Consider the following 25,110-nt stretch of genomic DNA (forward strand, 5'->3'; position numbering starts at 1 on the left):
CCTGGTCTACAAGATACACTACACGACCAAGGTACCCATGTACATGACAAAATACTTCCCAAAGGTCAGTGAATACCACGATCACAACACCAGAGGGAGCTCCACAAATCATGTTAAACCCAGATTCGGCTCAAACAAGGGACTAAACACGTTTCGCAATTATGCCACATCAATGTGGAACGCCCTACCCAAAGCTGTAAAGGAATGTGAATCACTACCCACTTTCAAAAAAACTCTCAAAAAACACCTAAGGGAGACTGCAACTCGAAACTGGCCCCTGTAAATGTCCGAACACAACCCCCTCCAATGTACAGTAAATTACCAAGTATGGTCTTGTCAATAATCCAATGTACAGTGTTTGTTTGTACAGGTGTACAGTGTCCCCCACCCACCCCTCCTACCCAACCCCCCCCCCCCCCCCACTCCTACCCACCCCCCCCCCACCCACCCATCCACCTCCAATGTACAGTCCCCCCCCACCCCCACCTACCCAATCCAATGTACAGTTTCTACGTCTAATGTATATACTCTTTTCTTTCTGGACTCTTTTTGTATCACAAACAGTACTGTAATTGCAAATCTGGTATGTCATAAATGTATAGATGTAGCAGTACTGTCTATCGGTATGTCATGTATGTCTCATATGTTACGATGAATTGAAAATGGGGGACCCTGATGTAAACAAGACGAAAGTCTTTCTCTGGTCTGCATCCCCTTAACAATTGTATGTATTGAGCTGTACTGTACTGTACCCATTCTGCAATCTGTTAATAAAGTTTTCAATCAATCAATCAATCAGTCAATGAACAACAGTCTCACATAGCCCCCCTTCTGACGGTCTAGGTGAGAGAGGGTGCTGTGCAGTACTTGGGAGACCGCATCATCAGTGGACCTGTTTGGCCTGTATGCAAATTGCATAGGGTCCATATCACTGGGGAGGTGCCACCAGTCTGTAGTCATTGAGACCTGTTGGGGAGGATTTCTTTGGTACCGGGATAATGGTAGACATCTTGAAGCAGGCAGGGACCACTGACTCTGCCAGTGATCGATTAAATATGGTGTAGCTGGTTAGCACAGGACTTAAGTATGCGTCCTGTTATTCCATCTGGGCCAGCAGCCTTTCTGGTGTTCACCTGCATAAATGCTCTTCTCACACTGTGCTCCAGTCAACTGTTTGTTTGTCACGGTGGCCCTAACAAAGGTAAGGCGCTGTCAAAACAACGCCTGTTGCATTGGTTTTGCGAGGGCATCGCCCTTTGTTACACCTTGGCTGGACAGGTTCCCCCCGCAGGGTGTGGCAGCCTCTTCTGCCCTGCTTAGAGGGGTCTCAGTGGAGGACATTTGCGCTGCGGCTTCGTGGTCCTCCCCAGGTCCTTTTGTCAGGTTCTATCTGATGGACGTGACTGAGAGCTCTGTCTTAGTGCTGGGACCTCATCGGCATCCCACTGTTCGATGGCGCTGCTACGTCCGGCTGCCTATCTGTGTGCTCCGATGAGACCGTGCTTACTTTTGTTAATATTTATAGTTTTACGAGTTTTGTTTGTACCAGCTGTTGGAGCATTTAATGCGTATGACTGTCAGTCACTCATCGACATTGGATTAAGGAAAACTTACCAACTGGATTGCTCTCTGGATCGGCTCGCTGAACAACAACAATGGCCTGCTGAGGGGCGGCTAGGTGGTGTAGTGGGCAAGGCACTCGCCACCAATGTGGAGACGCTGGGTTCGCGTGTTCGAATCCAGCTCTCCACATTGTTTTCAGTTTGGCTGGTCGTCCGTACTAATACAATTGGCAGTATTAGAGGGTGGGAAACTGATGGGTGGGGATCGGGCGTTGTGGACAGCGACTCCTACAGGTCGGTTGGTGCGCCTGCGCAGTAGAATCAGGAAGTGTCGGGGGCAGCGTGAGCCTCCCACGCGTTACTCCTCGCCACTGAGAGATCGAGCTGCGCAGGTGAAAAGATGCGACTGCTGTTACCTCAAGTACCGGAGGGGACTTGTGTTATGTATGACTTAGTCCACATTGCAGCCGGCTTGTGGGAGGCAAGAAACAGCGTTCGTGACAGGGGAGGGTTGAATTGGATGATACGAAATTGGGATGGGAGAAAAATATAGAAAATGGGAGAAAAAGTGGATCAAAAAAAACAATGGCCTGCTGAGATCTTGAGTAGAACAGGACCAGATCTCGGCCCACGCAAGGAAGGGGGGAGATGGCGAGGAAGGAGAGCAGGCTTCCGGAACAGACTGAGATCCAGGAGGCACAAAACGCCATTGCCCAGCATATTGTTGGCCAATGTGCAATCAATCGAAAATAAACTGGACGACATCAGAGCAAGGATCGAATTCCAAAGAGACATCAGGGACTGTAATGTTCTCTGCTTCACCGAGACGTGGTTTAACACCGGACGTCCCAAACCACGCCATTCAACCGGCCAACCACTTTTTCATTCACCGAAAGGATCGCACAGAAGAATCCGGAAAAAAAGAGGGGGTGGAATAGCCTTCATGATTAACAACAACTGGTGTGACCCAGGAAATGTGAAGGAGCTTTCGAACCACTGCTCCCCAAACCTGGAGTACATAGCCATAAAGTGCAGACCATTCTTTCTCCAGAGAGAATTAACGTCTGCCATCCTGATTGGAGTGTATATTCTCCCCCACGCAAACACGGGAGCGGCACTTTCAGTTCTTCACGACGAGGTAAACAAACTCCAAACAGCCAATGCTGACGCTGCTATTGTGGTTGCGGGTGCTTTTAATAGCGCTAATCTGAGAAAAGTGTTGCCAAATTTCTATCAGCATGTGACTTGTTCCACCAGAGGCGGGAATATTTTAGACCATTGCTACTCGCAATTTAAGAGCGGGTACAAGTCTCAAGCTGCTAGTCCTTTCGGCAAATCAGACCATGACGTCATCTTCCTTTTACCGCAGTATAAACAAAGTCTCAAGCGCGCCCCTGTAGTATCGCGAGAGGTTAAGCGCTAGACTGTGGAGTCGGTGGAGACGCTCCAGTCTGCACTTGAATGTACAGAATGGAGTGTGTTCCGCGACAACACTGACAATATTAATGACTACACGGAAACAGTGCTGGACTTTGTTTGTACTTTGGTAGAAGAAACAATCCCCTCTACCACAATTAGAGTTTACCCAAACCAAAAGCCCTGGGTGGACAAATCCGTCCGTGAGGCTCTGAAAGCGCGCACCTCAGCATACAACGACGGACTTGTGACAGGCAACATGAATGACCACAAGGTGGCGAGATACAACGTAAGGAGGGCAGTAATAGAGGCAAAATGGCGCTACAGGGATAAAATTGAACTTAAATATGAACAGGCTGACTCTAGAGGTATGTGGCAGGGCCTCAGAACGATGACAGATTACAAAGGCACCTCCCTCAAGCTGAACAGTGACATCCAATTGGCAAATGATCTCAATACCTTCAATGCGAGGTTTGAGGCTGGGAATAACAACACCAGCCTACAAACCACTGCAATGGAGGGGGGGGGCACTGCTGATGGAGACTCAGTGTTCAGGATAACAGAACATGAGGTGAGGAGGACCTTTAAGAAAGTGAATATCAGGAAGGCAGCAGGACTGGACGGTATCCCTGGCCGCGTCCTAAAAGTCTGTGCCGACTAACTGGCCCCGGTATTCACTGACATATTTAACCTGTCCTTAGAACAGGCTGTCATCCCCACCTGTCTGAAGAAGTCCACCATTATCCCTGTACCCAAAAAATCCTAGCCCGCTTGCCTCAACGACTACCGCCCTGTAGCTCTCACCTACATAGCCATGAAGTGCTTTGAGAAGCTAGTGAAGGGCTACATCTGTTCCTCCCTCCCCATCAACCTCGACCCCCTGCAATTTGCATATCGCCCCAACAGGTCCACAGAGGACACCATAGCCCATGTGCTGCACACAGCAGCATCACACCTGGACAAGAGGCAGGGGAACTATGTGAGAATGCTATTCATCGACTACAGCTCAGCATTCAATACCATAGTCCCCTCCAAACTCATAGCCAAGCTCAGGGACCTGGGCTTGAACTATGACCTCTGCCAGTGGGTCTTGGACTTCCTGACGGGCAGACCCCAGGTGGTGAGAGCAGGCAACTGCACCTCCTCATCCATCACTCTCAACATAGGGGCCCCCCAGGGCTGTGTTCTGAGTCCCCTCCTCTACTCCCTGTACACACATGACTGTGTGGCACAGCGGAACAACAACACAATCATCAAATTAGCTGACGACACAGTAGTGGTGGGCCTGATCTCTGCAAATGACGAGAGGGCCTACCTGGAAGAGGTAAAGGTTCTAGCGGGATGGTGTCAAGAGAACAGCCTCTCCCTGAATGTCAGCAAAACCAAAGAGATGATTGTGGACTTTAGGCGGTCGGGGGTCAGGGACTACAGCCCCCTCAGCATCGACGGGGCACCGGTTGAGAGAGTGAACAGTTTTAAGTACCTCGGAGTCCACATATCTGAGGACTTGACATGGACCACACACATTGACAGTGTTATCAAGAAGGCACGGCAACGCCTCTACTTCCTTAGGCGCTTAAGGAAGTTCAACGTGAGTCAGAAGATCCTCAAGAACTTCTACTCATGCACAATAGAGAGCATCCTGACTGGCAATATCACCTCCTGGTTTGGGAATAGCACTGCACAAGACCGTAGCAGACTACAGAGAGTGGCCTGTTCAGCCGAACGCACAATTGGAGGTGGGCTTCCCACTCTCCAAGACATTTACAACAAGCGGTGCATGGGTAAGGCTAAGAGAATAATCAAAGACTCCAGACACCCAAACAACTGCCTCTTTGAACTGCTGTGGTCAGGCAAGTGATACCGGAGTCTCATGGCAAGCACAGAGAGACTCAGAAGGAGCTTCTATCCCCAGGCCATCAGGATGCTCAATGAACAATGAAGAATAACAAACCATCAATACACCCACAGCACACACATCCACACGCACACACTCACTTTAAATAAACAACACACTGTAGCACCCACTTTACCACTTTAGAGTTTAGACACTAACACACTTTACACTTTATATTTATATTATTGGTAAGGAAATTGCACATCAATCTCATTCCTTATTGCACCTCACCACCACAAGGTGGCACCACAAGCTAAGCTATACCTCACCATTCCTACACTGTACTGTACCTGCACTGTATATACTGTACATACTGTATATAGAGGAATACTGAACATTTTTGTTGTTTACACTTGTTTACGTACTTGACTTTCTTGACTTTCTATTTTATACTTATATTATACTTATTTTATACTATCTTGTTATTATCTAGCACACTCTCAGGAGCAAAACAGAAAGAAGCATTTCATGCAAAGTATTCTGTATTTCTGTATGACAACTAATAAAGAAACTTGAACTTGAAAACTTGTTATTGTAAATAGCTGGGATGTGTGAGGGCAGTGTGCAGTGTTTATAGTCCCAGCACTGTTTGCATATGGCTTTTCCTCAAACTGAGCTATGCAATCTGACACATGATTGCATTTGCAGGCAATCACGCAAATATAAAATGTTGACAGCTGACGACAAGAACAGCATTGGTCACTAGCAGTGTTAATTTTGGCAGCTATTTTCATTTTAGTTTTAGTCATGTGTCAAGTGCTCCTTTTTCGTTTTCATCATATTTAGTCATCTTCATTTATTTTTCGTTTAGTCAGTTTTAGTCAACTAAATGTCTGAGCATCTTAGTCGGTTTTTGTCTCAATTTTGTCTTTTTTGTTTTAGTCTAGATTTAGTCGACGAAAACGGATGACATTTTGTCTATTTTTAGTTAATGTACTAAAAAAGAAAAAAAACGTATATTATATAAATTATAAAACTTTTTTTTTCTTTTCTTTTTTACAGCTACTGTTTTATATATACTGTTTTTTAGTAATAACTAGAAAGTAATGGTATTTATTCCACAACAGGTGATTGTATAGATTAGTATTAGTATCATTAAATGACAACTATTCTCAATTATGCTTCACCCACGGAAAGGTTGTTGGCACATTGGTTCCACACGGACATTATACGTTGTTGCACTTGCTTCCAGAAGGCTCCGTTTAGGTTAGCAGAGGCGCTGTTATGATATTTTTTTTTTTTTTTTTTTTGCGTTTATCGCTTTTCTGGTCAAGCATGACCGACAGATACAGGGTGAAACGGGATATAGAGCAGAGTAAGACATTCTGGCAAATGACGGCGGGTCCGGGAATCAAACTCGGAGTCCACCAGATCCGTGACGCAGCACGGTTTTCCCCGACGCAGAAATAGCGCCGAGATATGCGGTGAGCTACTGGAGCTCCCCCTGTTATGATTTTTAATGCACAATAAATATTCAACATTCTCTTTTGAGACTCCGCCTCAGACTCTTATCATTTGGCACTAAAACCTAAACACTGGTATGGCTGTCCGCAACATGTCATTAATTGTGTGCGAGAGGTCGATCAGTTAGCCACATTAGCATGAGCTAGGTTAGCCACTAGTTAACGCGAGCTAGATGGAAATACAAACAACGTAACGTTACTGGTGAAAAGTGATTTACCTTGGAATACTCCTTTGCCAACTTGCTGTACTTTGCTTGCAGGTCTGCAGCTGGATTATGAATAGTCCCAACTTTAGCCAAGGTAACGTTAAGCTAAAACTAGCTTTTCAAATAGCTCTTCAGCTAATGCTAATAACAGAGCTCCCCATCACACTGCTCTGTCGGGACGATGGCATTAAGAAAAGTTATAATTATTTTGTCTCGTCTTGTTTTAGTCAACAATATCAACATACATGAAGATAAATTTCGTCCTGGTTTTTGTAAATTACATTTTGGTGTCCTCAGTTGTGGTCAACGATATTTAATAAACTATTTAGTCTCGTTAGTGTCACATGGTCTTCAATAACGTGACGTCACGTCTCGTTGTCGTCATGAAAAAAACCTTCGTTGACGAACATCTTTCGTCATCATTTTAGTTGACAAAATTAACACTGGTCACTAGCCTACTTGTAGATTACTTTAGATAGAGGCAAGACTCATCATCATCATCTTCGTTTTACGTCCTTTTTCCCCATTACAGTAAGGTTGGATGGGGCGATGACTCCACGCCACTGGGCACGGTTTTGTGCCATGTCTTCATCTCCAGATCCCTCATATCATTTTCCACACATCCCCTCCACGTCTGCTTCGGTCTCCATCTCGGCCTCTGCCCATCAGGCCATGTGAGCGGATCGGAGCGTGAGCGGCGCGGGACGCGGAGCGGGCGGTTTTGACGTGAGCGAGGAGTGGGTTTTAAAATGGGTCGGCGCGACGTCCGGAGCGAGAGTTCTCCTCCGCTCCAATCCACTCCAGGTCGCTCACAGTGGTTTAACACTGTTGATGTAATATACATGCAGTACAATGCCAAAGCAACAGATGGCGATGTACAAACATGAAGGCCATTTTCAACCAATGAGAAGGGTGAACCTGTGATATCCGGTTCAGGCTTTGTCACTGTAGAGACGCCCACACTCACTCCTGTTAGAAAAAGTATCGACGCCATTGTTGTTGACGTTAGCTTACATGCTAACGTTAATGGCAGCGACCATAGCATTGTGGCTCGGCTAGCCTATCATCGCTTAATATAGCTAGTGAATGGATAAACAACGTTATTTAACATTGCAGAATGGGTACAATTACAATGCGGCTCAATACAAACAATTGTTAAGGGGCCCAGGGGGTGTAGACTGTTGTAGTTTGAGCTAATTTACACCATGCTCCAAAAAAAATCTGCCGAGCGATCTGGCGCGGGGCTCGATTCAAGGTGAGCGGGGAGCGAGCGGAGAGCGACTTGGGGGCGGGGTCAACATGATCGATTAGCGGAGCGGACCAAGCTTTAAAGAGCGAAGAGCGGATTTCTCGGCCGCGCCGATCCGCTCACGTGGCCTGCTGCCCATCCACAATCATCTTTTCCACCCCTCCCAACCCCTCTCGTTTTTGTAAATGTCAACAATGTCACTGTTGAGACCAAACTCACTAGCATGTCTTCATGCCAGTTTTGCTAGTTATCAACCGTCAAACTGATGCAAATAAAGCGAGACAAGTTCTCTTCACATTGTATCTGAACGTACTGTCACACTTCTGTGGACTGTAGCCAGTGCAGTCTAATGACCTCACAGAATAATGCCTCCTTCCCTTGCTCTTCTAGGAGTGGGAATCACCAGGGGACCCACGATACGATGTTATCACAATACTGTCACAATATTGTAATATCATGATATTGTGATATATTGCAATATATATTTCTATTTATTACCTTTTTTCAACTCCAAAGATAAAACTTTGTTATCTGTAATACAAAAGAATATGATCATCATCTAATAAGATGACGTTTTCAGTCTGTTCACCTCATTCCAATCATTTCTATTGCAGAAAAATGGGATTGTCGAGCTAAATATATTTATTTATATTTTTAAATATATAATATTGGCACGCAAAATATCACAATATATTGCTGTAACGATTTGTTCCTCCACACCTATGCTTTTCCCTGCACCAGTACGTTGCTATAGTCTTTATTTTGAAACAGTGTTAAGTAAAGGTGTTAATAATATTGCTTTTCTCAAAACTTAATTAATTTATTTACAGCAAAAAGCTTGAGCCTGAAGCCAATGTGAAATGAGGATGTTGGAATGAAATACGTTGCGGCTGAACTGTGTTAATTATATTGTACAACACAACATTCTGTAATGTAGACAAAGGTTTGGTTTCTGAATCATTTCTCCACCTTGTTTTTGTTAGGCACTCTGGTGTGAATAGAGTTATATAATATATTGTGTCTGCCCTGGTGTCATTCTCGAGAACTCTCTGCTTGGTGTCATTCTGTAAAACTCTCTGTTTGGTGTCATTCTGTAGAAATCTCTGTTTGGTGTCATTCTGTAGACACCCATAACCTTAACCATAACCTTGACCATACACAGCTAACCCTAATCGTAACTTTAATCTAACTGTAATTCTATCCCTAAACCTTGTCACTATAACCCTAAAATTAGCTTTTTCCTCACAAGGACTGGATGAAATGCCACAACCCACACTGTCCTCACAAGGTGGGCTGTTTAATGTCTTTCCTGAAATAGCACAGCTACAGTATACATAAATACACATACAGACACACACCATCGGTATAGTAATGTGATTGTGACACAAGTGTCTGAATGTCCTGTATCATTGCTCTCAAACTAGAGGTCATTCTCTCTTGACAAGACAGCTTTCAGTGAGTAAACCACTACTACTGAAGTAGAAGTACAAGCACAGGCTTAAAAGTACTCCAGAATATCTACTCAATTACAGTAACTAGAGTACAAATGTATTGTAATTAGTTACATTCCACCTCAGCATGCAGTATCTACAGTATACGTCTGTTTGTCTCTGGCCCATTTGTGTTTTGTTATCATTTGCATATTCAAATTCTTGTCTGTTATTTTGTGTAGATTTGTCAACCTTTTTTGTGTCAAGGAGCCGAATTGCTACACAGGGACACCTGCATTTAGTTTTTAGATATGATTGAATCTATAATCTAATTTAAAGCACTCTATATTAATCCCACACCAATCTGGTTTTAGAGAAAAACACAGTACAATCTCGGCGGCTACTGTAAATTACATTGTATCGGCCCTTGACAAAGGAAAGCATTGTGCTGCCCTGTTTGTAGATTTGTCAAAGGCGTTTGATACTGTTGACCACCTTCTCCTATTACAAAGATTGTTGGCTTTGATACAGGTGCTTGCAGTTGGTTTCAAAACTATTTAACAGAAAGATTTCAGTGTGTGAAAATGGGAAATGCCCAATCAGAGCTTCTACCCATCACAAAATGTGTTCCACAGGGATAAATCCTGGGCCCTGTCTTATTTACCATTTATATTAATAATATTGTCTCATCTCTGAGCAGCTGTCAAAGCCACCTTTATGCGGATGACACAGTTCTCTATTGTACTGCTGATTCTGTGCAACTGGCCACTAAATATTTACAACTCTCCTCTGACGCCCTGCAAGATGCACTAGCACTTATTAGTCTAAAATTGGTGCTTAACACATTGGACGCCAGACCCGACATAAGTCGGGTTAACTCGCCGAACGTTTGGCGCCAAACCCGAGAAAATTTGAAACTATGTGGCTTGGTGTCTGGGCCGAGCTGCGGCGTGCGTGCGGGGTCTAACTACTCGGGCAGGGCAAGCGGTTATAACGGATGCATCGACGAGGGTCACCCCCCCCCCCCGTTCATGTTCAATGCTGGATTACGTTGGAAACACGATTGCGATCAGTACTTGGAATGGCGATCAGATAATTGGAATATTCTTTTTGCAGTACATCATAGACAAGGTAAGGGCTATATGTTATCAATCTTGCGTTGATCCGATAATTCCTTCCCCGCGATCGGAGCGTGTGTCTGTAATGTACTGTGTAATGTATTCCATTGGTGACGATCGAAGCATAGAAACCCCCCCCCACCCCCACCCTTTCATGCATGCATGATGAAACATAATACCGATAATCTAGCGTTGATTTCAGATTGATTATTGATCCAGGTGAGGAATGACACAATTTATAGTGAAATGCAGTAAAACGCTGTTTGGCGGCGTTTCCTGGGATTACACAGAATTACTCTAAAACTATACTCATATTCACCACGGTATAAAACGGAAATGTATGGATGAAAAAATTATCTGTTTTTTGCATCTTGACCGGAAGAAACTCAATGACAATCGACTATATTATTAGATCCATAGCTATAATATTTAATATAGTTTTAGCACTGCAAACACCGGCATGTATCCCCATTAATTACAGCGCTGGCACACATGGCCATACGCCCACAGCGACCTCTGGCGCTGAACCTGTTAATGCCAGTAAAACTAAATTCATGTTGTTTTCCAAAGCCAAAAATATTGTTTATAGTGACTTGCATATATCGACTCTGAACAGTTCTGATATCGAGAGTTCTGATACCTTGGTATTTGGATTGATGAAGGACTTACATTTAAATATGTGGGCGTTCTCGCCAGTAAATTACGGAAACATATTGGCTTTTTGTATAGAAATATAGCCAGCTTCCCTTTGATTAGCAGAAAGACAGTTGTTGAAGCAGTGTTCCTATCTGTTTTGGATTACGGAGATGTGATTTATAGACATGCAGCGGCTTCCACTCTTAGACTCTGTTTACCATTCAGCCATTAGATTTATCACCGGTGATAGTTATGGTACTCACCATTGTATCCTATATAATAAGGTCGGTGGGCCTCTCTGGCAGAGAGACGTAAGTTGCATTGCAATCTTTTTATTTATAAAGCCATAATTAGAGATTGTCCAAATTATATTAGTTATTTATTGGAATGGACCACTGGACCCTGTCGTACACGATCCAGTTTTTGGCTTACACTTAGAGTGCCTAGAGTTTGTACTGAACTTTTGCACACGGAAAAGCTTTTGGCTTTTTTGCCCCTACATCATGGAATACCCTGCAGGAAACACTGAAACTAGACACTCTAGTGTCTATGGGTCGGTTTAGAACCTTAATGACCAATCAGGTCACCACAATATGTAATTGTTTTTAAATGATTACCTGTTTAAATTTTTAGCTATTTTATTCTTTTAACAAGTTTTTTTTAATGTATTTTAAAATGTGCTCTTAATTATTCTGATTGTCTGATGTCTTTATATTTTATGAACACACTGTGACACTTGTGTATGTAACATCTCGACGGCACTGTAAATGAGTTTAATTACTTAGTGTATTATCGAGTATAAATAAAGATTGAATGAAAACATCTAGAATTCCATAGTTATCTATACTATAACTGTAGTTGAGTAAATCAGAGTGGAGAAACTCCACGTTGAGAACCACTGCAGTAAATGCAAAATGTAAATGGTGTAGTAGTTTATACTTGTTCTTTGTTTCCTGGCAAGAAAAGGCAATTCTCACTCTAACCACTGGGTGACGACATTGGACTTAGACAGGAAACACTTGTAGAACCCAAATAAGGAAATGACGTCGCCTTTCAAGCATTTTGCCCCTCTGGCAACGGCAGGGCAGAGAGGAGATTGTCTACAAACAGAAAAAAAACTCAGTCAACTTGATTTATGACATGATCTAGAGGGCTTGGGGGTTGAGGAGTAGACAAGACATAACGCGACAAGGTAGGTGTGTGTGTTTGCTTAGACTTAACTTCAGTCTTTTGTAAACTTTGTTCCACATCAGAGACTAGTGTTTTGGGTTCTGCATCAGTCTCTCTAGCTAAACTACATGGCTAACCACACGTGGTAGGATCTGACTTGTGTCATTTGAAAGGCGTGTTGCCAGTCTTGGTCTACCTACACTGCTCATTCAACCATAATATAGCTAGTGGCTAAAGCTAGCTAGCGTACGTGATTTAACCAAAATACGTTATCTAGCAGCTACTTTACTATTATCAACTTGTTGTACGTTTACGTTCCGCCAGTAAAGTCGAGTTGCAAATCCCATTCATTCAGTCAGTGATTAATAGATGTGGCCCATGTTGACCCTGGTCACAAGATGAGCGCTGACAGCTGAGCTCCTGTCAAGCAGAGCCAGATTGGTGTGTGTGTGTGTGTGTGTGTGTGTGTGGCATCACTGGCATGTGATGACTCTTCTACCCTCTAACGTCATCACTGGGTTCTGGAGTCTGATTACACGAAGTTATATGGTTTCCCTGACATGGCAGTTAATTCAATTGTAAGAATGAGTATTTGAATGGCATTTTTATTGGAGCCTTTAAAGCTCTGACAACAAGTAGCCTTGAAATGACAGATGTCATGAACCGGTCCCATCAAGTTGAAAGTGTAGCTGGTAAATTTGTCTACCATAGGGGTATCCGGTAGACTGGCTCCCTGACTATATATATACATTCTAGAATAAATCCATTTGCAAATCTTTAGGTCCAGAGATTGAAGGCATCATCTTGCAGCCTACATGTGATCCATTTAGGTTTCTAGATGTGTGAGGTTATGAATTTACCTGCATGTATTCTTGAAAATCAATTTGATAAAGTTTTTATTTATTATTTATTTGTCACATTTAAGGTACATTACAGTGAAATGCTTGGTTCTGTATGAGCAAGCCACCTGAGATTGTGCTATATCAGGGGTAGGCAACCCTAGGCACGCGTGCACGCGGGGGCATTTTCATAGGCACAGGGGGCAGCAGTATAAAAAAAAAAAGGCATATATAATTTATTTATTTATTTTTTTATAAATATTATAGTGAAATATTTTGCACTGTTGTCGCATTTATCTTGTTGAAATCCTCCCACAGGTTCTTTTTACTACCACATATTTAATTGAGACCCTTTATTTGTTTATTATTTCAATTTAGCTGGAAATACATTGCTACATCATTCAGTAACATTTGCAGAGCCTTATAACAAAAACATTATTACGGTCACCATTGTGCCCAGTGGGATTATTCAACACATTTTATTATTTATTTTTCTATTTCATTGAACATTGCACATGTTAAAAGCAATTTTTTTTACTCAAAATGTGAGTATTACCAAGTCAACTTGTGTTCTTAAAACAATGACAATAAACATAGTTTTATTAGGTTGAAATAATGTGGTTGTGTACTTATTTTTCTGTTAACTTATTATGGATTGAAAACTGAAAACCTTAATGCACAGTAACTGAACTCAATATTTTTAAGTTCTGGTAACTTATTATTATAAAAAAAAAATTACAGTGTAGTCTTGCGATCAATCAAAACTTATTTACACAATATACCTCACATTCACCCTCCATTCACATCCTGGTGTTCTCCTGGTGTTCTCCATTAGGCCTGTAGGTGGAGCTATGACAGCACATAGCTCGATGGTGTGTGATGTGTCAAATGAATGGGCAAATGTGAGTGAAATGGTCGCACTGTATGCAGCTGTTTGTCTGCATTGCATCCCCCCCCCCCCCCAACTCAGATTTAGGGTTGATACAACCATCATAATAATATTGTTAATAATAACAATAATGATGTAATAATGTAAAAATTATCATTAAGGGGAGCTCCCGTAGCTCACCGCGTATCTCTGCGCTATTTCGGCGTCGGGGACAACCGTGCTCGTCACGGATCTGGGGTACACGAGTTCGACTCCCGGACTCGCCGTATTTTCTCAGTGTCTTCCCCTGATCTATATCCCATTCAACCTGTTTCTGTCGGTCATGCTTGACCAGAAAAAGCGATAAACGCTAAAAAATGAAGTAAAAAAAAATATATATATATATATCATTAAAAAGACCCGATTATGAGAAAAAATAATTACGATGCATGGAATATTGTTGAGGCACACTAGTTACAACTATATTTCAAACAGGCACTCCATGTCAAAAAGGTTGCTGACCCCTGTGCTATATAGTAAAAAATTAAGTTGAAAGAATAAAGACCAACACTATAACACTATACAAAACTAAAGTACAAAATGCAATTTTTTTTTATTATAGGTCCCTATTAAGTAAGGCTGTGTAGACTACAGCTCCGTGTCACTACAACACAGATGCGTTGATTATTTCTGGCACGTGACAGTACTCCTGCTCTTCAAAATAGAAGTCCCAAGCACTTGTATAAACCTGTCTCTAAGCAGTATATTTTGAAAAGCTGCACTATCACATTTCATGAATAATCAATACACCTGTGTCATATTGACAAGTATCTATATAGTCTACAGTTGTACTTAGAGGTGAGCGATAATAAAAGGGAATGAAAAGAGATCAAATAGATTTTCAAGAATCTGTGCTGTCCGTGCAGGTAAATTAAATCGGAGACCTAGACGGATCACATGGCTGCAAGACACAAAACGTTACTTGCATGTGACAATGATGTAGCGCAGGAGTGTGTAACAATGTGTTTTATTTGTACAGATCATATCAACATCAGTAATATTGGAGAAATGTTTATCGATTACCAGTATCGGCCAAAATGTTCATATCGGTGCATCCCTAGTTTTAATCCACTTATACCCTAGAGGGCAAAATGTAGAACTCAACTAAAACATTAAAGCGACAATGTGTAATTTCCTGGAGCAGAACAAATTGAGAACACCAGCGCTTCAACTCACTTCCACTGCTACAGCCTTAAATGGTCTGGTGTGATGACAAACGCATGCCTAGAACGAAGGAGACATGATACGTTTCTTTTTGCACAGAACGTGTATATTTGCAGCAACGGAAGACCTTAATTATGCAGCCACCCCAATTAGTTCTGCAGAAAGTCTGCATGGAGGGAAAAGCACAGCAGAGCAAAGAGAAGCTCATGGGAAATGTGTTGAAAACACAGTGACGGACGGTTCCGGTCACGGCCAGCAGGTGCCACGATTATTACACATCATGGATTTAAGATTTGTAACTCTGTTCTTCCTGTGAACGCTGACAGGATGGGTGACATAGCCACGGATCAGGCCACCTTCTACTCCAAGGCCGAGGGCTACTGGAAGGAAGTCCCGCCCACTGTAGATGGAATGCTGGGAGGATATGGCAGCATCTCCAACGTCGACCTCAATGGCTCCAAGGCCTTCCTGCAGAAGTTCCTCGGTGTAAGAGAATCTCATTCAGGACTGTGGCCCTCTGTGTGTGGGTGTTGGTTGGGGTGGGGGGGATCACCAGAGGCCCCGCGATACTAGAGTCACGGTATTGCAATATTGCAATATATTGCTCATTACTTTTTTTCAACTGCAAATGATGTCCCCAACGGAAGACTTTGTTATCATCGGCAAATCTGTTCACATTCCAATAATACAACATACATTTTGGACCCACAAACATTTTTTAAATGATAAATTAATTTAGCAATTATATTTTTGGGGGGAAAGCAATACTTATATGCTGCACAAAAGTTCTGTGGATGTATTATATATATATAAAAAGGGAAATTACATTATCTATAGCACCTTTAACTCATTGACTGCCGGGGATTAGCCATGGCCCTGTGGTAGCATTGCCACACTTTAAAAGATAGGACTGAGTCACCTTGTTTGTAGAGCTATAACTATATTCTATATTATAGATATGGATACAATACTATGGCCCATTTGACATCACCTATCTATTGTTCAATATGTTAAAAATAATAAATGTTTCCATCCATACGTTCCCATGTTATACCGTGGTGAATATAAGTATGGTTTTAGAGCGGTCTAGGGTAATTCATGAAATACTGAGTTATAGCCCTACACGTCGATTCCACTATAGATGTTGCCATTTCTTGCCTGTATACGCTATTATCCCGAAATCAAATCTATATCATAGGCATTATGTTCCATCATCATGGGGTCGTATCTGATTATTTGATTGTCAGTAACGGCATTTGCATTGAACACTAAAAACTGTTATCAGCCCGATCGGTGTAAAAGCATTGCAGGATCAAGCAAAAATGTACGTCAGATCATTCTTACTTGTGATCAGGAGTATTCCAAAAATAATATTCCAATTGTTTGATCGCCATCTGATACATCCAATGTCCATTTGGCCCACGGCATAATCCACCACAACTAGTGATGCACGATATATCGGCCGCCGATATAATATCGGCCGATATGGCCGTTTTTTTACACATCGGTATCGGTCCGATTTTTTTTTTTTATCTTTTTTTTTCTTTTGACATGTTTTGGCCTTAAATAGTTTCAAAATATCAGTCATTTCTGAAAATAAGTTACAAAAGTGCGTTTTGGAAAATAGCTCTTTATTTGATTATCATAAAAAAGTGTTTTCTATACAGAGATATCGACATCGGTAAATATCGGCATCGGCCAGAACAGCAATATTAATATCGGTTATTGGTATCGGCCACAATTTTCACATCGGTGCATCACTAACCACAACATATGGATCGGGAATATTTGACACGCTTCAATGGAACCGGCAGAACGGCTGCCCTCGCCCGACAAGGAAACATGAAACCGGAGACGTTTGGTCGTCCCACAGGCGAAGATAGAAGGGTACAAAGGGTGCTCGATACCGCCGTCTAGCGGGATGCGGCCGGTATTGCACTTTTACATTATCAGGCTAATTCCCCATGTTAACCCAGAGTCCGTGTGCCTGTAATGAATAGAAATATCGAATAAAAGAAACAACGTTCAAATAACGAGTATACTCGTTGGCGTTCAACGATTGGCGCCCAATAACGAGTATACTCGTCGTTGGCATGAATGAGTTAAACCTCCCATGTTTTTATTGTAATGGCACATGTTGATAATCTGACACTTTGTTTTTAACACATTGTGCGCCAAAAACGAGTATACTCGTTATTGCCCGCCATGCGTTGTGCGCCAGAAACGAGTTAACTCGTTTTTGGGATCAATATTGAATTTTTTCGCCATGGCATTCATAATTCATCCAGCCTCCCTCCGCTGCTGCAGCTGGACCCTGTTCTGATATTGCAACGCCTCAATACCGCCGCCTGATGGATGTCGGGCAAGTTACACTCCAAGCCAAACCGGAAGTGGCGCTCTGTGCATCTGGGAGAATCCTCCGGCAGTAATATCTTGTAGCGTGGATCTAGATACACACTTGAGTGCATTGGGATCGCTTTCGAAATGCAATAATCAATATGATTTCGGCGATTATTGCGTCATACAAACGGGAAATGGATCTAGCAGATCGACGTCAAATAATTGGAATATTTTTCCTCCAGTCTCATCGGCAAACGGTAAGAGGAATCTAACGTTATTTTCAGCCCGATTGTTTATTCATTTCACGGCAATCCATCTGATCAACGTATTAACCCATAGTAAAAAAAGACGCTACTGACGATCAAGGAATTATAAACGACCCCCCCCCTTTCCTTCACGCATGATGAAGCATAATGTATACCGATCATATACATTTGAATTTTTAATATAGCGTGTATAGGAAAGAAACGCCAATCGATAATCTATCATATGTGTCAGGGCCTATAACTTGCGTTTTAGGAATTTCTGCAGAAAACCTTAAAAACATACTTATATTCAGGGAACAAAATAAGCACCCGCCAAGCGCCAATGGCATGTAGATTTAAGGTTTGGCGAGTAAAAATGAGAGGTCTGCCCGCCACCTGGCATGTAGTTCATATCGATACTCTTATTTTGAAAATCCTGTGCGGGTCTCATTTCCGCCCCAAGCGCAGCTCCAGTCATAATATCTATGGCTCCGGCAGCTAGCAACGTTCGGTTCATGATACTCTTATTTTGAAAAACCCTGTAGCAACTCCGCGAGTCATATCCGCCCAGTCCGTGCTTCTGAAAGCAGAGCAGCGCTACACAGCAGTGTGCCTACACGACCCGAAATAAGTCTGTGGTGTTTTTTTTTCTTCTCACAACGGGTCAAATGCATCTACATGCTTTGCACCGTCGCCATTCCTTTATGCCCACATCGCCCGAAATTAACATTTATGTACCATTACAATCACTACAATGTTAGCGTAAGCTAACAAGCTAATCCTGATCAGAGGCAGAGGCGCAGAGCCATAGAGAACAGCAGACAGTGTGGACTGGGGAAATGGAAATGGGGGGGCACTCTCCCCTTCCCTGTGTGTGTGCGTGCGTGCGTTGGGAAAGACGATGAAGTCACTAGTCAGGACTCAGGACAGGAGTATATTATAGTAAACTGAGGATTACTGAGGATGGACAGATAATGTTGATATTCAAATATAAAAAAGTTTCGAGAGGAGTGGAAGTTTGAAGACAGACTAGACTACAATATGATGCGGGGGTGGTGAGTTGAAACAGTGTGTGTGTGTGTGTGTCCCGACCCCACTTCTATGTTTCAATAAATTATTTGCATTTAAAACTATTAACACTGACTCATTCCTTCAGTCCACTCAAAATTATGCTAATATTCCTTATGTTGTTTATGATATTAATTGAAAATAGCATATGAGAGTATTATATGTAATAATAACACATGGCGATATACTAAAAAGCTATTTATAATTTTTGGCTAGTAAAAAATCTGCCCGGCTGGTACTTTTAAAAATCTACCAGCCAAATGGCTGGTAAGTCAAAAAGTTAAGTTTGTTCCCTGCTTGGGGGACCCCCTGTGTGACTGGGGAGGGGGAAGAGGTGTGGCCGGAGAGGGAGATGAATTGATGTCTGTCAGTGAGATGGGAGGAAAACCAGTCAAGTGCTGTGCCCTCAACATCCAGTTGGTGCAGCCTTTGGAGGAGGATGGAGTGACACACTGTGTCAAAGGCTGCACTAAGATCTAGTAGGATCAGGATGTTGAGGGCACCAGCATAAGCGGAGATGAGGAGGTCGTTGATGACTTTGACCAGTGCAGTTTCAGTGCTGTGAGCAGGACGGAAGCCAGATTGAAGGGGTTCATAGAGGGTGTTGGACTGGAGATGGGAGTGGAGTTGGGAGGCAGCAATGCGTTCGAGTGTTTTGGAGAAGAAAGGGAGATTGGATATGGGGCGGTAGTTGGAGAGGTTGGATGGGTCGAGGGTGGGTTTTTTGAGGACAGGGGTGACAGCGGCGAGTTTATAGAGGGAGGGGACGTGGCCTAGGGATAGTGACTGGTTGAAGAGGGCGGTGAGGTGGGGGATGAGAGCAGGGAGGCAGGCCTTGGTGAGAGTAGTGGGGAGGGGGTCAAGGGAGCAGGTAGTGGCCTGAAGGAGGAGTCAACAGGGGCGAAGGCAGTAAAAGGGGTGGGAGGGATGGAGTCAGGTGGGGGGAAAATGATAGTGCGGGGGGAGGGGGGGGGGAGTTGGCGATGCGGGCGGTCAGTGAGCTGTTTATTTGAGATATTTTGTTATTGAAGGAGAGGAGAAACGAGTTACAGAGGTCAGGGGAGGAGAGTGAGTTATTGTCCGGGGGTTGTAGGAGTTTCTTGACAGTGGAGAAGAGGGTCCGGGGGTTGCGGTTGCTGCTGTTGATGATGGTGGAGTAGTGGGCAGATTTGGCAGCTTGAAGTGCATCACAGTAGGAGGAGACGTGCTGTTTGTGGAGGTCAGCGTGGATGGTGAGATGTTTTTTTTTAATAGAGGTGTTCAAGTTGACGGCCGGTCTGCTTCATAGAGCGGAGTTCCGGAGTGTACCAGGGGGAGGAGGTGGTGAATGAGACAGTGATGGTTTTCAGGGGTGCCAGTGAGTCAAGGGAGTCAGAAAGAGTGGAGTTGAGCAGGAGGGCATAGTCGTCGGGGTTAGAGGGAGCGGAGTCAGGGGGAAAGGCAGAGGATATGGACTGGGACAGGGTGAGAGGGTCAATGGATTTTATGTTACGGAAAGAGATGGTGCGTTTATTGGAGTGGTGGGGTGGGGGAAGGGGAGCAGAAAAAATTATGCAGTAGTGGTCAGAGAGTGGGAATGGGATAGGGTGAGGATTGGATATGGGTAGGGAGGCAGAGCAGACAAGGTCGAGTATGTGGCCTTTGTTGTGGGTGGGAAAGTTGATGTGCTGGGTGAGGCTAAAACAGTCAAGGAGGGAGAGGATGTCAGGTGTGAGGTTTGAGTTAGGTTGGTCAACATGGATGTTGAAGTCACCGGTGAGTAGGAGGCGGGTGGAGAGAGTGGAGGCTATAGTCAGGAGATCGATAAAGTTCAGTTAGGAAAGAGGGGTGAGGCTTTGGAGGGCGGTAGAGGAGTAGTGCAGTGATAGAGTTGGGGAGGGAGAAGGCGAGGTATTCGAAGGATAACATGGGAGGGAGGTTTAGGTGCAGTTCAGTGATGGATAGGGAGAGTTTGTGGAAAACGCAAGACCCCCCCGTCGGCCAGAGAGGCGGGGCTTGGCGATGAAGCTGTAGTTTGGGGGGGTAGCTTGGTTGAGGGAGTAGAAGTCCAAGGGCTGTTGCCAGGTTTCAGTGAGGAGGAGTAGGTCGAGGTTGTTGTCCAGTAGTAGATCATAGACCAGAGGTGATTTGTTTGAGAGAGAGCGAGTGTTAAGGAGTGCAAGGGAGATGGATGGGGGAGCAGGGAGGAAGGAGCGTAGGTTATTGAGGTTAGCGGTGCGGTGGGTGAAGGTGACAGGGGGGCGAGAGGTAGTCCAGGAAGAGGGGATGTATGAGCTGTCAGGGAGGTGGAGAGTCCGGTGTCGATTTAGGCGAGGGCCTCGTGGATGTTGCGGCGGCGACAGTGAATGCCAGCATTTCTGACAGCAGTGGCAATGGCAGCAGGGAGACGGTAATTGTTATTGTACGAGTGAAGATCAGCAGGAGTATATGAGCGTTTTAACAGTATATCCATTATCCAGATCTATGTTATAACTATAACTTTGTGCTCAAAACACAAAATCGACTAGACTAGAGCATACATTTGAGCCATCAAAGAAATTAAAGCAAAAGTGGTTACCTGTGTTGAACTGGTTTATTTTTTTGAAAATATAGAAATATACTGGATTACTATTACGACTACTACCACTGCCAATACTACTAATACAGTAGTATTGGAAAACTTTATATTTAATAGAAAAAGATATAATAATAAATAAAAAATATTTGTTACTGCCACAGTCTAGGTAATTAATGGGAAACACTGTTGTTGCAAAAGGACAAAATCTGAATCTCTCTCAAAACAAAATAAAAATAAAGCTTATCAGTGGTGCACCACAAAAAAAATCTGATGTTCTGAAAATCACGTGATCGGCCCCGATCTCCGATCACGTGATTGGATCGGGAGTCGGGACATCCCTACTTGCAAGTCATATCTGCCATGCAACCAGTAGCCTAGCAAGCTTTCAACTAGCTGTTATTCCTAGCTTGACAGCTTAGCCCAGGGGGGTTACCCTTCTTAAAAGCAAAGTACTGTGTGATGTAGGTTGGTTTAAAACTGTATTCAATCAATCAATCAATCAAATGTATTTGTATATCACATTTAGACATGACACTTGTCAACCAAAGTGCTTCACAGTAAGTCGCATAGCTAAAAACGAAGAAAAGTGCTAAAGTATAGAATAAACCGAAAATATAAACAACCAACGGACAAAACAACACGTCAACAAGCAAGGCAAGAGTCAGAGTGAGTCAGGGAAGGCCAGGGAGTATAGATGGGTTTTGAGTTTAGATTTAAAAGACTCGATGGAGGGGGCAGATTTGATGGACATGGGGATGCTGTTCCAGAGGTCAGGGGCTGCGACAGCAAAAGCACCCCCCCTCCCTAGACTTGAAATTGGACCTATGGGTAGTTAGGAGACCCTTGTCAGCCGATATGAGGGCCCTGACGTTGGTATAGGGGGTGAGGAGGTCTGCTAGGTAAACGGGGGGCCTTACCATTTAGGGCTTTGTAAACTAATAGGAGAACCTTGAATTCTATTCTATAGCGCACCGGGAGCCAGTGAAGGGAGGCAAGAACAGGGGTGACGTGAGCTCTCTTCTGGGTACCTGTGAGCAGTCTAGCAGCAGCGTTTTGGGGTAGTTGTTAGGGATGGGCATTTTAAAGAAAAATCCAGATCGATTGATCGCATGCTATACTCGATTGATCGTGTATTACTCGAAAAGGGGAAAAAAACTTAAAAAATATATATATATATATATATATTAGAATTATTATAATTTTTTTTACTTATTTGTGTTCATTTCATTCACTTATATATGTTTAAGGAAACCAATAAACAGTTATAATCTTACACATACATGTGAAAAGATATGTTAAACAAAAAAAATTTAAATAATCTTTTCATAATTTATAATTTCGATTTTCTTTCCCATAGCTACGAGTAATCCATTAATCGATTACTCACGCCCATCCCTAGAGTTGTAGGCGGGCTATGGTTGACTTATTAAGCCCCAGGTACAGGGAGTTACAATAGTCTAATCGTGAGGATATGACTCTTTCAAGGTCTGAGGGCGAGAGAATGGCCTTGATCCTAGCTATGGACCGGAGCTGGAAGAAACACTCCTTCACCACCGAGTTTACCTGCCTATTGAAAGTATTGGAACCAGACTCATCACTGGCCACCAGAGAAATGTTTCCAAGGCCTGCAGGCTCAATTTTGAGACTGCCTGGTCTTGCCCTAGTAACTCTTCCTCACTTTGCTCGTTCTGTCCCACCAAGGAGGGGGAGGGGACCGGTGCTGGCTGTGCCCTGGACTGCGGCGCAGGGATCGGGCGGATCACCAAGTGCCTGCTGCTGCCCCTCTTCCGCACCGTGGACCTGGTGGACGTCACCCAGGAGTTCCTGGACCAGGCCAAGACCTACCTGGACGAGGACGGCAAGCGCGTGGGCAACTACTTCTGCGTGGGACTGCAGGACTTTGTCCCAGAGGATGGCCGCTACGACGTCATCTGGATCCAGTGGGTCATCGGTGAGTCTGGGTCACTCGGTTTAACTCGTTGCCTGACTACTGGAGAGAGAGGATTGTTTTAAATGGCGTCTGAGCTGATGTCATGAAAATAGCCCACCTTTTGATGTGTCCAAAAACTGTGCAGTGCCAACCAGTCCATAGGTGATCTCGTGGGGCAGATGTTTCTTTTGGTGGGGGTACATTTTTCCAATTCATCACTTTTACTGAACAATGAATATCTAGACCAGGGATCATTGGACAAAATAATAGGGGTGGGAATCATAGTTTATTGTTTATTGTATATAAATGCTTTTTATTCTGTAAATTGTTGCTTTTCTATTCCTTTATGCTGTGGAGCAAACGGAGAGTAAGAATTCCATTGTACTTGTTGCATACAGTATGGCCAAATCTGAATCTCTCCTCCTCTCCGCCAGGCCACCTGACAGACGACCACCTGGTGGAGTTTCTGAGGCGCTGCAGAGCCGGCCTGAGGCCCAACGGCCTCATCGTCATCAAGGACAACATGGCTTACGAGGGCGTGGTGCCCGACGACGTGGACAGCAGCGTGTGCCGTGAGCTGTGCATCGTGCGCAGCCTGGTGGGCCGCGCAGGGCTGAGCATCGTCCACGAGGAGCAGCAGATGGACTTCCCCAAAGAAATCTACCAAGTCCACACGCTGGCCCTCAGATAGGGGAGGGTTGAACAGACTACCAGAACCATCAGAACACATCCCATCCAACTACTACAGACATCGCTGTTCCGTTCCAGATTAATGTGTTAGGAGGCTATTCCTGTTTTAAGAATTCACATATGTTCTTCCTGTGCTGTAACACGGTCTGATCAGAAAGGTACTAATTGACCACAGGAAAAAAGGTACATGGTTGATTAGTACTTTATTTAAACATTTAAGTGAGATCCGGCTGTCCTGTGCCCAAGGACAGTTCAGTCAGTATCTGAATTCTGAGGCCAGAAACATTTTGTGTGAGCCCTTACAACCAAATGAGGTTTATATTCTAGCATTGCCAGAAGATGATCAACCAGAATTAAAACCATTTTTTTTTTATTATTTATTTAACTAGGAAGTCACATTGACATTAAAACCTCTTTTACAAATGAGACCTATAGACAAAACAAGCTCAAATAGCAGCATTAGAACACAATTGCAAAGATTAAGACACATTTTATGACCTCAAAGTCAGAGCCCCGTTCATTTGTGTAAGAAGCAGCCCCATATTTTACATCCCAGTGACGGATTAGAGGGTTTTCTTTAATTTTTCTAGGAGAGAGAGGTGCGTGTTCACAAATACTGACTGAGCTGTCCGGGGGAACACAAATAGCATAAATTGGTGGCATTCCCCTTTTAAGGGAGGGAGGGAGGGAGGGAGGGATGTATGGAAGACGAGGACATTTTTTCTCATGTTTGATGGTCATTCTGTCTACCCCACAGCGCAAAAAGTTGAATGCAACATTTGCTTCTCTGTTAGCTAGTGTTAGCTTTAACTCTTAACATTAGTTACACAGTATTAGGGCTAATGCTAGCTAAGCTTATCAAATAATAATAATAACCTGTCCGAGACAAGTAGCAAATACGTTGGAAGTATTGACTGTCGGGGAGACTGAATGAATGATGTCAAACACTGGACACAAACACATTTCAATCCTTCAGATGAAGAACCATAAAAGTCAGTTATAATGTCAATACCAATCAGTTGGAGTGTGAATGTGATAAAAGTGCTAAACCTCTCTTGTCTTTAGCTAACCCTAATCTATAGTCTTTAGCAATATATAAATATGAGTTGAAACTTGAGTTATGACTCTTCATCTGAAGGGGTCACTGATATAATTTTCCTTTACATATCCATAGACCTTTAGCAGTTGCCCAGCGTTTAACC

At 43.5% G+C, this 25,110-nt stretch overlaps 1 protein-coding gene across 1 annotated transcript; it reads left to right on the forward strand.

Annotated features, from left to right (window-relative positions):
* The first annotated feature begins 12,050 nt into the window (after nucleotides 1-12,050).
* On the forward strand, nucleotides 12,051-24,538 carry ntmt1 (N-terminal Xaa-Pro-Lys N-methyltransferase 1). Its single transcript, XM_084324092.1, has 4 exons — nucleotides 12,051-12,169; nucleotides 15,405-15,564; nucleotides 22,990-23,239; nucleotides 23,653-24,538. Exons 2-4 carry the CDS (start codon nucleotides 15,406-15,408, stop codon nucleotides 23,907-23,909), a joined length of 666 nt encoding a protein of 221 aa, XP_084180218.1. The 5' UTR covers nucleotides 12,051-12,169; nucleotide 15,405; the 3' UTR covers nucleotides 23,910-24,538.
* Nucleotides 24,539-25,110: the final 572 nt, after the last annotated feature.

The sequence above is a fragment of the Notolepis coatsorum genome (genome assembly GCF_963971535.1).
Source record: "Notolepis coatsorum genome assembly, chromosome: 11".
Taxonomy (NCBI): domain Eukaryota; kingdom Metazoa; phylum Chordata; class Actinopteri; order Aulopiformes; family Paralepididae; genus Notolepis; species Notolepis coatsorum.

Coding starts and splice junctions, on each gene's coding strand:
- ntmt1 (XM_084324092.1), top strand. CDS start 15,406: ATGGGTGACATAGCCACGGATCAGGCCACCTTCTACTCCAAGGCCGAG. Junction 15,565..22,989: donor TCCTGCAGAAGTTCCTCGGT/GTAAGAGAATCT, acceptor TGTCCCACCAAG/GAGGGGGAGGGGACCGGTGC. Junction 23,240..23,652: donor CTGGATCCAGTGGGTCATCG/GTGAGTCTGGGT, acceptor CCTCTCCGCCAG/GCCACCTGACAGACGACCAC.